Source organism: Lissotriton vulgaris, chromosome 5 (assembly GCF_964263255.1).
Source record: "Lissotriton vulgaris chromosome 5, aLisVul1.2, whole genome shotgun sequence".
NCBI lineage: Eukaryota > Metazoa > Chordata > Amphibia > Caudata > Salamandridae > Lissotriton > Lissotriton vulgaris.
In genome coordinates, this window is record NC_141693.1 from 1,034,719,902 (window position 1) to 1,034,734,302 (window position 14,401).

The window sequence follows — 14,401 nt, forward strand, 5'->3', positions numbered from 1 at the left end:
CGGATGAACTTCAGGTTACAAAGGTACACGTGACAGTTAAATCATTACAACCAGGTTGTTACTATATATGTAATTGAGATTGAGACCATTCTATTAAAGGTGACCAGATTCTTAACCCTTTGGTCCTACGCTTCCTACCTTTTGTTTTATATATTGCCATTTCTAGATTAAAGATGGTTCTCCTTTTGACTACTCCTAGTATCTTGGTGTGGGGCGACCGAACTCTTTCCTGTTTTCAAGGAATTGCTTTTGAAGCTGCTTAGGTACCTCTTAACTGGAAACCTTTCTCTACTTCCTTTTTTATCTAAAGTGACTGAAAAACACATCAATCAGCAACTGTCAGGTTTCATTGAGGAGAGGGATCATTTACACAGAACACAATCTGGCATCCGCCCTCGGTACAGTACTGAGTCAGCTCTATTAGCTTCAGAATCCAGGCGTCAGAATATGGACATTAGGGACACTGCAGCTCTACTGGTACTAGACTTAAGTGTGGCCTTTGTCACTGTACCCCACAGCCGCCTCCTTGAGCAGTTGTGGAGGTACAGTGTTGGCCATAAAGCCTTAAGTTGGCTGGCATCTTTCCTGAATGGACACACTTCCAGGTCCACCAGAAGCCTTTCTGTTCCAATGTGATTCCTCCGTCACAGGGGTGCCACAGGGCTCCTCGCTGAGCTCTAACCCATTTAATTTGTATATCTACCCCATCAGACATTATTGTGCGACATGACTTTGAAATACTATACCCAGTTGATTATTAACTTGTCCCATTATTCTGCTGCTGCTGCAGACGCTCCGAGGGCTTGCTTGCACGGGGTGTCTCACTGGATGGGCCTAAATTTCCTGAAGTTAAACGCAAGTAATACGGAGGTCCTGATCCTTGGCAAGCAGCCCTCGATATAGTCCCCAGCGTGGTACTGCAGACTCTGGGTCCCCTTCATCAGCCTAAACCACAGGTTAAAAACTTGGGTTTATGGTTTGACAACAAACTCACTTTCGAGGGTCAAATCACAGCCTTAGCAAGCAAGTGTTTTGGCTTTATTAAATCTCTCAAACATTTTATTCATCTTCTACCGATCTTAGCCCAGAAGACAGTGATTCAGGCTTTAGTGACCTCTCAGGTGGACTTTGCAACTTTTTATATCTGGGAGTTTTTCAGGCTAGGATCAAGAGACTCCAATCGAGTGCAAAACTCGACGGCTCGCTTTCTGCTTGAACTCCCTAAGTGTGCATCTATGGGTATGGCACCTCAGAAATTGCACTGGCTCCCGGTAGAGAAGCTCCTCTCTATTAAAGCCTACTGTTATAGGATTCATAGAAAATTTGGGCTACTTACCTGCATACTCTTCTCACTTTTTATTCTCCTAAGAAGGGCCTCAGGTCCTCATAGGCACTATTAATCCAGGTGCCCAGAATCAACAAAGCTCGCTCTGGCGAAAGATCTTTTCGCTTTCTTGGTTCTAAACTCTGGAATTCTCTTCCACTGCAGCTGAAGCCAGCCTCAGTTTTGGAAAAATCTGAAGACCTGGCTTTTTTAAGCTGCTCACCATATCTGCTTTCTTCAGTTGCCTCGGACTTCTCAGGGCTTGGACACTTCTATTAGGAGTAGCTATGCGATTTATAAAACCCAAATTCATTCATAAGATTTATGTGGGAAGAGGTGTTGTACATCCACTACGAGTATATTTTGTCGAAGTGTTAGTAAAGGGCCTGCGAGTACATCATTATATTTTCCTTAAAGGTTGGGAATGTTATTAATTGCCTTATTCCTAAAAGGACTAGATCATTTCACAATGCATTGGCGGGCCCCACCTCGTGAAATAATCCTCATATCATGTCAGGAGAGTACCTCGGTGAAAACTGAAATGTACTAATAATTGAAATGAAAGGAAATTACCTAATTGAACATCCATCATTTTAATTATAAATATTGTATAATAAAATGAAAAATACAAGACTCCACCTACAACAATGCTATGGGCCTTACTAAAGAAATTCACGTGACAAGGTATGTGCTGCTGTGTGAGTGCTACTTTAACCTGCTTTTATGGCAGCAGACATTGGTTTTCATTTATATGAAAAAATGACTTGGGTCAAAAGAAGAGGAAGTATTTAACAGACGAATTGTCATTTCGAATAATCATTGAAAATCACGGCATGAATCTATTACTACTTAGCTGTTGCATCGCATACTGCTCTTAATATGTGTTTGGAGATATCTTGAAAATGCATTGTCTGGTGTGTTTTGCTTGTTTTTGATAAAATTATGATGAAATAATGAAGAACCTAATTTTTTTTAATGTTCGTACAGCTGCTTTTTGAAGTTATAATTAAACATAATGCTTAGCTGGATAATACTGGAGTTTGGACAAATCTGAAATTATAAACATTGGAACATTGAGCCTATGCCACCAGAAGAGAAAAACTTACATTTAGCCACAGGTTTCAGAATTAAAAGTTTAACTGTATATACTTTATTTAGAAGTGCAGCTACACCTCTCCACTATTTAAAATAATACATTTTGAAATCTTTGTTTAACAATCATGTTTCATCAAAAACACGGGCGAAGACTTCCTAATCTCCTTTACCACTAATGACAATAGACTCCAACTCAATACTTCTTCTCCAACACTTCTTACTCTTTCCTGCTGCTGGTCGCCATCTGACCTTCTTGAGCCCTACGAATGTCCTTCTCATGCTTTAGGTCTTTCTTCAAATAAGTAGCACATTTTAGGTATTTAATCGGTCCTTGGTTGCTTTAACAACTTTCTGTCATCAATAACGTTAGCACTGGCTTTTACCGCTAGGGTAATGCTTCATTCAAAACGGACTTTGTACCCAAAACCAACCAGAGGGGGCCCATGATGAGCCCCATTCAATTTCTATTATTTGTTTGTTCCTGAAGCGCTTGACGAAGTAGTCTCCGATCTCTTGACCTGTTACTGCAACATCTCGCAAAGGTAGTCCGTGAATACCAGGTTATTGTCAAGTAGTATATTTTAAATTTGAACAATAATCCTAGCCAGAATGGCAGTAGTGAGTCAAGTTATAAACCCCAAAGGGCTTATGTCTCTCCCCAGCCCTTTTGAAGATCTGAATGGAACCTCTGTATGGGATGCACCTATTCAGCTGATCTTCAACATAACAGACACAATGCCAGTCAATGCATCTGAACTATGCAACACTTTGCTAGAATATAGAATAAGGCGCTATGAGATATTGATTTGAGGTAAAACAGTTCTGCGCCTCCTAAATCATGTGTAAGAAAGCTGTAAATCAATTATGAGGGAGTTCAGAAGAGAATCAATGATCAAATAATTCTAACAGTAAAAGATTTGCAAGACTCTTCCCTGGAATTGGAGCTCAATGAGATATGTGCCCAACAATAGGTGTATAAATTCAGGAGGATGATACATTTCATTAAAATCATCATTACCTTTCACTTTAACAAAACCCCTCCCACCCCGCCTCCCTCGTTGCCAGGGCAATCATTAGTGCTATGCTCAATTCCTCTTACACCAGAATGCACGGATTGGTTAATTGAAAGCACATGACTGCCAACAAGGATGTCTGAGGACATTAAGCAACTCAATCAATCATTCGATTTCTATAGCACAGTCAATCACCAGGGAGAGTATCCAGGTGCTTGCGGGCCCCAAGGGGCTCCGTCAAACTGCCAAGTCTTGAGTGCTGTTCAGAATTCCAAAAGATAGGCGGAGGTACATAGCTGCAGGTGGAGGTCATTCCAAGCAACCTGGTTGGCTTTCGTCTACGGTACTCGGTTAAGAAAGAAATAATACAAAAAAACACCAATATTTCCGTGGGAACTGGACTTAAAAAGCTCAAACCATCTTGGAACAAAGTCAATAACACAATCCATGAGCGGTGTATACCGGTTTAATCTATAACCTGAATATGTATTCCTTAGAACAGTTACGTAAAGCATTGTCAACTAAATCTGGCTGCTCACGGTTGAAATATCACAGGAAGATACGGTCAGATTCTCGAATTTATGGTTTGTGTAAGGTTGACTTAAGCACAGATGACAACGCTTCTTAGGAGTGAAAACCAATTTTGGCCTTCTCAAATGTTGGTTTTAGATTAATCATTCATAAACATTTTTGTGTGATTATAGCTACAAACATAGGCGTGTGCATTAACGGGTGGGTATGCAGTCTCAGTTTGTGAAACACCATAGTCGAGCAAGTTTCTGATTTCGCCTAGTCTAGGAGTTTGGTAAGAATTGCAAGCACCAGTGCAGTGCCCCAAGGATGCTAGTACCGACTGACGAGCGCTAACTGTACTTTTTGAGCAACCAGTCCCTAGTTATAGTATGTCAATGACACATTTTTGCGTGCTGGAAAAGATCCAAACGGAGGATTTTCCTATTGGTTTATGACACCAGCCAAGAACAAACAGCGGAACATCATCATCGAGAGAGATTGATTCCTTACATTAGATTTTGCTATACACAGAAAATGGCATGCAAGGAAGGCCATAGACTAAACTTCGCAAGAACATTTTTGTTTTCTTTGGGAGTGAAATCCTGCCATCATCAGCTGATCCAAAAAGTCTCAGTAGTATTGAGCTCCAACTCCAGTCTATCATCCCTGTTCTCGCAGATACAGAGAGCCCCCTTGCCCTGCTGCATTTTTAATGCTTCATTATTTCCTAATTTCAAAACTGCAATTAAGCACGTATCTCTGCTTTGCCAGCCTTGTTAAATGTACATTCAGGGAAAGAAAATGACGATGCGGGTTTTTTTAATTAAAAACTAGCCTGCTTATCTTTTTCCACTGTCTTTTTGGAAAGGTTATTAATGGTTCGTATATATTTTTTACAACATACACCTGTGCTTTCTAGCCTTCCCCTGTTACCCAAGAAAGCCCAATGAACTGCAGCGTCCTTTGCTCACTCATAAGGCTTCTATCTGGTAACCCACGTTTTCGGTCAATTTCATTTACCTACTATTTCACATCCTTTTCTTCCCTGGGTGGTTACTGTCTCGCTTGCACGGTTCACAGCGCACAAACTCACCTTTCCAAGCAGTTCCGGGAGCCCCAGCACCTGAGCAGTGAACACCCCAAGGCAGATGAAGATGCTCGGTAACAAACCCAAGAAGCCTCGCAGGTTCTTCGGTGCAATTTCTCCCAAGTACATCGGGACCACGCTGAGAGAAATACCTGCAAGGCAATCGAGAATAGACAGGTGAGTATCTCCTCGAGTTCCAGGTCACGTGGCCTTTTTGTGATGCTATGGCTCATGTTTGAGCTGGCGTCGTTATTATAAGTGAGGTGATCTTTATCACACCCAGTAATCAGCAGAGGCAGGGGTGTAATGCAGGCACTGCCGCCCTTGTGGCGCGGAGGGGGGTGGGCCCTTTAGGAACCTCCATTCAACCCAAGGCCAATGAACAGCTGTTAGATATTGGAGACTCGGGGGCCCCCTCTTCACATTCTGCAGGGGGGCCCCATCATTATTTGCCTTATGCCACTGAGCAGATGTGATAAAGTTCACATCCCACCCTAGTTTCATTTCGGAGGGTCAAACCTTCAAGGATTTAACAAGGGAGGAAGGGTGTGGTCAATTACTGATTTTTGTCGCTACTCCACTAAATGCGCATTTGATTTCACATTACAGAGATAAAACTCAAAATAGGTGCCCAATAAGTTACGAATCCTAGGGGTGTCAGATTAGATTAGGCGCAACACATACAATATACCCTTCCTCTTGGTAGAAATACGGTCCCAAAAAAGGGGGAGTATAAACTTGTCTGCAGGTGAAAGTGAAGCTGGGGATCATGGTTAATACTTTCCTCATAAAGCCAACATGGAACAGAAGAAACAGATACCAGCACCACCTCAGGCACCAAATACCAGATCATGCACACGGTGCAAAACACTCGTTGAAGAACAAACACAAGTAGTTGGAGGGGGACAATTGTATAGCCTAATTTGCTTGAAAGTGGAGGGCGAAGAGCATCAGCTTGAACAGTCCATGGACAGAACTTGCTCCACATAGTCTCCTAGAGCGTGCATAGGATTGCACAACTTTAGCTGCTCTTCCAATGAGGGGGGAGTGCGAGCACTCACACTAAGGTGCAGGATGTACCTAGACAGAGCTGCTTCATCTTGTAAACTTCATCCACATCTTTTATTTGTTTTGGTGCCAAAAGGATGCAATGTAGTAGATTTCTGAGGGACACAGGTATTTATTTTGCGGGTCAGAGAACTGGCTCAACTCGGCAACAGTGCAGTTTGACAAGAACAACAACTTCTACAGCAAAGCTGTTGTGCAAATGTAAACCTCTCAAGGACGTCTTGGTAAACATGATGGGGTGAAGGATTCAGAAAGAAGTAGGTTAGGCCTTCTTGGAAATGGTCTGGTGATTTGACTCCACCGCACACCAGATCGTAGGCTCCATTGGCCACAAGTAGTTTCCTTAAACTATAAAGTGCATTTCCTTCTCCAGTCAAGTGTCTTAGGGATCACAACTAAACATTAATGAGGTTTATTTCTTAGACTGTGGGGAGCTGGCAGTAATATGTAAAAATTACCGATCCTTTTGTATGTATATAGTAATGTATGAGAACTTGCGTACAGTAAACCTTGCTAAAGAGCAATACAGTGCTGAACATGGTATCGAGTCCTGGGCTACAAATTCAAGTTCGATCTGAATTATGTTTCAAGATAATTTACAGTGAAGTTGAATATTTATGGATGGCACATCCTAAAGAGTACCAATGTAAAGTTCTCTGAAGAGAGGAGTGCTCAGAATTTCCAGATCCCAGGAGCACTGCAGACGACCAGATGTTTTGTATTCTCTTCTGTGCATTTATTTCAATTTCAGTGATGTCTTGGCTTCGGTTTACAGACGGTCCACCCTAAGTGGTTAGCCACCTGTCAGATATGCAGCTCTGTTGCTTTTGGTAGCTTTGTAGAGGACAGCTGGTCACAAAGAGGCTAAAGGCCTGAAGGGAAGCTTATTTAGTTCCTTCAGGGTTGGACCTTCATTGGACCCCTTCAAGGGATGCAAGCCATATGTTTCAGAGGCCGCAGACCAGGGGTTGCAGTCTCATTCTTAAGTTTGTGTCAGGAATGGTTTCCCCTTTTTTCAGATGGTCGAGCTGGTATCATGGTCTCTTTTCCAGGTAATGTATTTGTAAGAGATTGCAGATTAAAATAGTAATGATGGTTTAAAGTCAAATGTTTGCATTAAAAACATGACCCTGCACTTTATAGAAACAGGTTTTCGAAAAGTTGGCCAGTCAAGGCCTGGCTCTATCTTAGTTCATGTTTTTCAGTTGTAACTGTGTTTTCATTTCTCTGCACCTATGCAGCAAAAGGTGCACAAATGAAAGGCTTTAAGATGATGTGCGGTTATTGTTGAACTCAAGAGAAACCTTCCATCAAATTGTGACTGTTCAAGGTTTTTCTTGGCTGCATGGAGGAGGCCTGTTCTTTCCAGGTGTCAGTTATTGTTATGTGTATAACTAGATTTGTACTATCAATCCGAAGATACTATGTCAATAAGGGACTTATTAGTATTAATTTAGGGGTGGGTTTGGGATGGTGTTTGATAATGCTGCATTATTTCCTATATATTTTTTGCTGTGCTAATGTAACCTTTTACTCACCTCATACTGACAGTGGAAATCGGTGAACTTTCTTATAAAAAGGGGCTGAAACTGGAGGTCAGTCAGAGTCAATCTCTTGATTCTTCGAGAGCAGATCCATTCCAAAGAGTCTTGTGCTCCTGCTGCATTTGGCCTGTATTCTAATTCCAATATTGATTAACCGTATTTGAATCGTTTAATACACTTTCATGGTTTCTAACTTGCACCCAGTCTCAAGAAGACTTATTCAATTGATTATGTTATCCGCGTATGACGAATTTGCGATTCTTTCTGGCGTACATTACCTCATCTATTCTTGAGGTTAACACTGCCCCGATCCTGCAGGTGCTTTATGTGCGATTTTATAGGACTATTAAAGATGGTTTCAAGAGTTTCTTTTAATGAGAGGTTTGTATCAAGAATGAATCAAAGTGAAAAAAAAATATTTTGCTTTGGGGGCAACTGGAGAGAGAAACGATATTGTTTCTCTTTTGAGAGACATGGTTCAATTAGGGGCAGCTTGCTGCGGTTTACAAAAAGAAGAAATTCAGTCTTGGTCGTGCTGAGCTTCACATAGGATTTGGAGATCTAGTTCTAGAGGAGACTCGAGCCCCCTTCAAAACGGATTTAGAAAACTACTCGTTTTGAATAATACTTTTGAAATAATGTATGTGAAAATGCACTTTTTGCCACTAGAACTCCAAGCAACCATTAAGTGAAAGGCACATCCCCAGTACACTGCATCTTTAAACCTAAAACAATGTGGCTGGTCTGTCTGAAGCCTAATACAGTATTTGGAACCATTTTGTAAGAACATAACAGAGGTCAAACTTCTAGCCTACACACAAAAAGACATTTAAATTCTTTTAGGTTCCGGTCAATGTGCCTGGCCCACGGTGCTTTAAAATTAATCAATCCATTTGCCGTTTTTTCTAATGAATTTTGGGAAAGCCCACCCAGTAGCTTGGTAAAAGGTCTTCAGATGCTACTAAGTTTAAAAAAAAAAAAAAAAAAGGTACGTATCCAATGTAACTTCCACAATTTTCACATTGAACTTACATTCAGGAACACAAATTATTTGTTTCGAAGTCTTCCTTCATTAAAGTGGAGCCACGCTTTCGCAGCAGGAGGCTTTTGCAGCAGGAGGCCTTTGCAGCAGGAGAGAGTGGTCATTTTGAGCATTTGGGTGCACACATCAAACTCACTTTTGGATCTTAATTTAAAAAACAAAAACAAAATAATTCATACCCGAGTGAATCCCAGTGATGAACCGCCCAGCAACAACTAGCTCTGGCAATTCAAGAATGCGACTACATCCCATCAAACCACCAGCGAGAAATACCAAAGGTGCACTGTTCACCAGTGTGCCTTTCCTGAAAAATGAAAAAGGGAAAACACTCAAAAAATAATAATTCAGCACCACAAAGAATAAACAACATATGATTTATTGTGCTGCAGCTAATGAAGGTTTCAAGGCCGATTAATTTAAAGTAATAGGATAGTGATGTTGGAACATCAATGGCTATCTGGTTACTAACTACCCGCATTATTTTATTACAATCTCGATTACTATTAATCGGAATTGGTGTTTCTCCAGTATTCCGCTAGGTGGAACCGATCATGAATACATTGCTCCTTTTTCTGTAATCCTTCACATTGGAGTATGGATCGCCTCATAAACCCAATTTTAGCCAGTTTGTTGACATACATATTCATAACCACCTCCGAATAAAAACAATCTCGTTAGCTAATGTGAACAAATCACGAATCACAATATAGAATATTAAGTTGGCAATAGTGACTGCAATTGTAGTTGAGACGGCTAGAAAAGATGTTTTTTAAATGGTATGTCACTTTGGCGACAGCTGCTCAATTTGCACAAAAGGTTTAAAAAATGTATTCCAAAATTCAGCCTTTAGTATGTTGGGCATTTTGGTAAGCAGGTAGGTGAGAGCGAGAATGCTAAACAGGATATTAAAAATTTGATATTTATTTGTAGTTGCCAGCACTGTAGACCTTTAATACGTGGATGACTAATGTGCAACCCTTTCTTTTTTTGTAAAATAGAAAAATATTGTGAATTTGTTTATCTACCTTAGCTACACGATGAAATATTTTCAAGGGCAGTCTCCAGAGTTATTTTAATAAAGTAAATATTTCATTGTTATGTTATGTGAAGCTTCCTTTCCTCGTGAAACGTGCATAAAAAACAATGTGCAAATAAATGAATTAATGAAATGTAATTTTAAATCGTTATTTTATTTCTGGTGGAAAAATGTTACAAATAATGAATGCTTGCAACGAAAAATAGAGTAACTGTATTTTAGAGACACAAGCATCATTACTGAAAGGAGGGGGAACAGGTTTTTATTTCCAAATAACATATCGGTTCCCTTTCCTGCGTTGCCAGAATGTTATGTATTACAATGTGGCAAAACAAAAGGGGATGATGGACGGAGTGTTGAACATTGCAAGCACTCACCCCCAGTCAACTGATCTGGGTTTAATCCATCATCATTCTTTAGCTCACTCCACCACCCCAGTTCAGACATGGCCATATGCAAATCAGTCTGACCCTGTACCTCATGGGAACCCAGATCCGTTGACTGGGCAGGGTGTGCTCAGACGTGAGTCCCTTGCTCACTTTGCCACTGGATTCAAGCTAGCCCGGCTATGACGGCTGATTAGCCAGAAACCAGTCCCAGGATGCTGGTTTCCGGTCCAGGGAAATTTGGTAGATTTGTGAAAAAGAAAGGAGTGCAACCCGTAAATATGAAAATACTTTGATGACTTATGCCCTATCGGGTTTGCACCCACGTTGAACAGCGAATCTAAAATTGGATTTATTTGAAACTATGTTGCTACGCTCATGCAAGGCGGAACATCTACGTTCAAGAAGCACGTTTATTTATTCAGGAGTTGGACGAACATTGAAACATTAGCAAAAGACATTGAAATATGAAAATGATAACGTGTTTTAAAGTTGCTTTTATTTTTATGAAGTTGCACATACAACAAATGCTGATCGCAGGATTAGCCAACGAGCATTAAAAGATCCAGATTAGTGGCACAGTTAAGGTTAGCACCTCGGTGCAGTATGGGCAGTGTAGTTTTGGTGGGAAGCGCGGGAGATAGAGTACGCGAAATCACGTGGGAAAAATGGGTGGTTACCTTAAGGGTTTAAATCTGGGGAGTGTAATGAAAGAGGTGAAAGCCGTTAAGAAGGAGAGATGAAGATGATGTTAGACAGCAGGTACGTGTGGAAAAATAAGTTAGGCAGAGGTTGGAACTGTGAAGAGTGGTTTGAGAACATGAAAGAAGTGTTATTGGTAATACAAACAATGAGTTAACTGGGCACGAACAGTCGAAGGGAGGTAGAGTGGGTGCGCAGGAAACTGAAGAGGTTCAGGCGCAGCTCGAGTTAAGTTGTGTTACATCAAAAATGAAGGAAGGAAGCGCTGCCAGAGTAATTTCGAGGTGTAGAGGTTTACATATATAATGCCGTTGGTATTTAACATGGGAAAGTGATGAGTAATTTTTTCGAAATGTTGAACTTGAAATAAGTGAACAAGATTTAATGTATGTGTTATCTGTTATTTTCAGTTTCCCCTGACGAAGGGCCCAAGAGGCCTGAAATGCATTGGGTGTTCTAAATAAACTGCTGTCGTTGAGCCCAGCGCTTGTACGTGTTTTAAATAAGAGGTTCGGATGGCCCGTTTTCAACATGAGAAACCCAGAAAAATGCTTACCTTGCATGTAGATTTGAACAGAGTCATGATCTCAATGAAAACAGAAAAATTAAAGGAATAAACGGACAAAACAGATAAGATTGAACTGAGAAGTGCAAATGCAGTTTCAGCAGTGCCATTGGAATTGGGGTGAAAGGTCGCCCCAAATATGATGTTCCGGTCCAGGGAAGACATGGCTTGGCAATTCAGGCTGGACTGTTCCCATGAGGCACAGGGTCAGACTGATTTGCATATGGCCATGTCTGAACTGGGGTGGCGGAGTGAGCTAAAGAATGATGATGGATTAAACCCAGATCAGTTGACTGGGGGTGAGTACTTGCATTGTTCAACACTCCGTCCATCATCCCCTTTAGTTTTGCCATGTATTGAAATGTGCCACAATTGATCAGATTTCATTATTACAACATATATGTACAATGCAAGCATTCCTTTTGTCGACGTGTACATCTGTACCAAACTGCAAAAAAGTTTGTGCAAAAAAAAGTCAGAATTAGTCTGTATACATACATTGTTCAGAACATATAGAGAGACAAATGTATTGGCAAGTAGGTCACTTTGCTTCTTTTGTTTTTACAGGAAAAAAAGTTACTTTTGGGTGGATTTGATAATTTTCGGTTTGGAGCTCAATTTGCACATTTTTCATTCCAGGAATGCTTGACATGTACATCTGTTTACCGGCGGCTGTCTGAGTACACCTAGATCTTGAAGTGCAGAACCCTCTGTGCTTAATGATATGGAAATTTGAGCATGCCTTCAGCTTATTTATTGTTTTCTTATGCGATTTGTGTGCTGTAAGCATACAATTGATTTATTAATTTATGCTATTTTTGTTGGCTACTTTACTGCTGTAATGTCAATTATATTGGGTGAATACATCTAACATTAAAAAGACAAAGCGAGCGTCTGATTTGGAATTATTCATGATGAGGTTTCTGAATCCTCTCTACCTTCATAGTACTAATAAACAAGAGAGGGAGTGAAGAGGTGAAAACAGAAGGTGGACTCATCCTCTATACATCATAAAAAACAAAAAGAATCCAACAAATGATAATATCCTTCCAAAGTAGGTTTACTACTTTTCATGAAATGTGTGTTTCCTACCAATGTGTAGGGGAACACAATGTGTTGTTAAAATAACCCTCACCCACCAAAAGGTCCCTTGGTGGCATGCTTCATAATTTTCCCGCTCCGGGACGAGACGTGCTACAACCAACGAAGATGCGCGAGCACTTAGGAATAAATATACTATGTGTAATGTGAGAGTGGAAGGGTCAGAGTGAGAATAGTGAAGTTAGAAAGTACTTGGCTATGTGGAAAAGTAATATTTAATACTCCTAGTTGGTATTGTTAAAAAAAGGAAGTGGAGGTTGAATGCGGTTATGGGCTACCACCTCTCTAGTCTACATATTTCAAAGCCATCCCCTTGGCTTCTCATCAGGAGCAAACAAATGATCCCTACACCACTCTTAGAATAAAACAATAATGTGTACCGTAATATCAATCAAGCAGGAATCATGCACACAAATAACATGCATTCAATACTGTACCCTGATAGGTATTGATGATTAAGTTAATCTGGAAGGATATAAAAAAATACATTGTTAAATGCAGTACTTTAATAATTACTGGACCATATCACCGAATAAGTGGAAGGTTTTACAGGAGGGATATATTTTTTACTTAGTGCACCACAATTTCTATGTTTAGCGGGTGCCGTGCTGCCCATTAAAATTACATACAACCCAGTTCTTGACATCACAATATAAAACATAAAACACACCCTCTATAAATTCCATATGTTAGTCCATATCCTAGACTCAGGAAACTACTGCCATGATCATAATATGCGGGTGAAATTCATCATGATGCCCCTACAAGTAAAAGTGTAGCAAAACAAGTTTAACATACACTATTATTACCACACTGTAGCCCCCTGAGCTATTATCACAGGAGGGAAGAAGTGCTTTTAGTCACACACTGATGGAAAAGGAAAAGTAGTTATTGCAGTCTTTATTGTATCTGAAGAGGGAAAAATCGAGAAAAATTCTTGTTGTCTAAGGGGGCTGGCTGTGCCGTACTTACTACGTCAGAGCTGCTCGCTCTGGACATTACCTCTCCGTGGCTCCGATGAACGAGGAGTGAATGTTTGGAGCCGATTTAAGTATTGCCTAGACTTCACCTTTATGCGCGCAAAGGATAAAAAAAAAAAGGCTAGAATGTCCAAATAACCCCAAATGGACGCCCGTGAAAGCACACTTCCTGTGAAATCGGCCACTTCAGTCTTATTGCAATGTGACGGCCCGTGCCTCTGAATGTAAACTTACACAGAATGGCCATCTGTAATCGGAAACCAGAATACTTGAAACACGGAAGCTTCCGCGTCAATAAATATTTATTAATCATCATTGGTGTGTGAGTTTTTCAATAGCCTTGGACCCTCCTTAAATTCAACGTTACACGGGATTACAAAATTAGGATGGTTTCGTGTGACGTAGAGCTGTTAAAAATTAGTTGGTCCACCAACCTGTAATAGCGCAGGCCTGAATGCATATAGGCTGTACCAGTGGGTCACCTATTCATGTGAGTGCAGTCAAATGGGATATACCTCTTTCAACCACTATGATGGCATGTCTAAACTGCTGGAGTAGGGCAGTTGTAAAAGGTTGTTCTGACACATGTCTATTGCGTAGACCTTGAAAAATAAGGGGGCGAAAAAATGGATCACTTGGAAATAAAAGCGCATCCACGCAGTTGTAATGCCTCTGTGCCAAATGTATTAGTATCCCTAGGGAAAACATGGTCACAAAATGTGTACACTGAAGGAGCACATAATAAATAACGCGTGCCCCAAGGTATGTAAAATTGTCACCTTAAATGCCCATCAGGGGTCCTAGTGTGGTGGCACCTACTATGTATGACAAAAATGTTTATATAAAAAAAATTGTCATCCAAAAATGGTTAGCTGTGATCGCAAATGGAACCAGGTCTAGTATGGGATCCTACATGAGTTGTCCCCAGGGGATATCATCATTTAG

The 14,401-nt window shown here is 40.6% G+C and overlaps 1 protein-coding gene across 2 annotated transcripts in view; it reads right to left on the minus strand.

Annotated features, from left to right (window-relative positions):
- The window catches only part of LOC147711949 (solute carrier family 2, facilitated glucose transporter member 9-like), a 292,102-nt gene that overhangs the window by 114,656 nt on the left and 163,045 nt on the right, over positions 1-14,401 (minus strand). For both annotated transcript variants that reach the window (XM_086922666.1, XM_086922667.1), the window contains exons 4-5: positions 8,866-8,990; positions 5,039-5,184 (exon numbers count right to left, since the gene is read on the minus strand). In XM_086922666.1, coding sequence (XP_086778792.1) covers positions 5,039-5,184; positions 8,866-8,990 — 271 coding nt within the window. The remainder of the gene's footprint in view (positions 1-5,038; positions 5,185-8,865; positions 8,991-14,401) is intronic.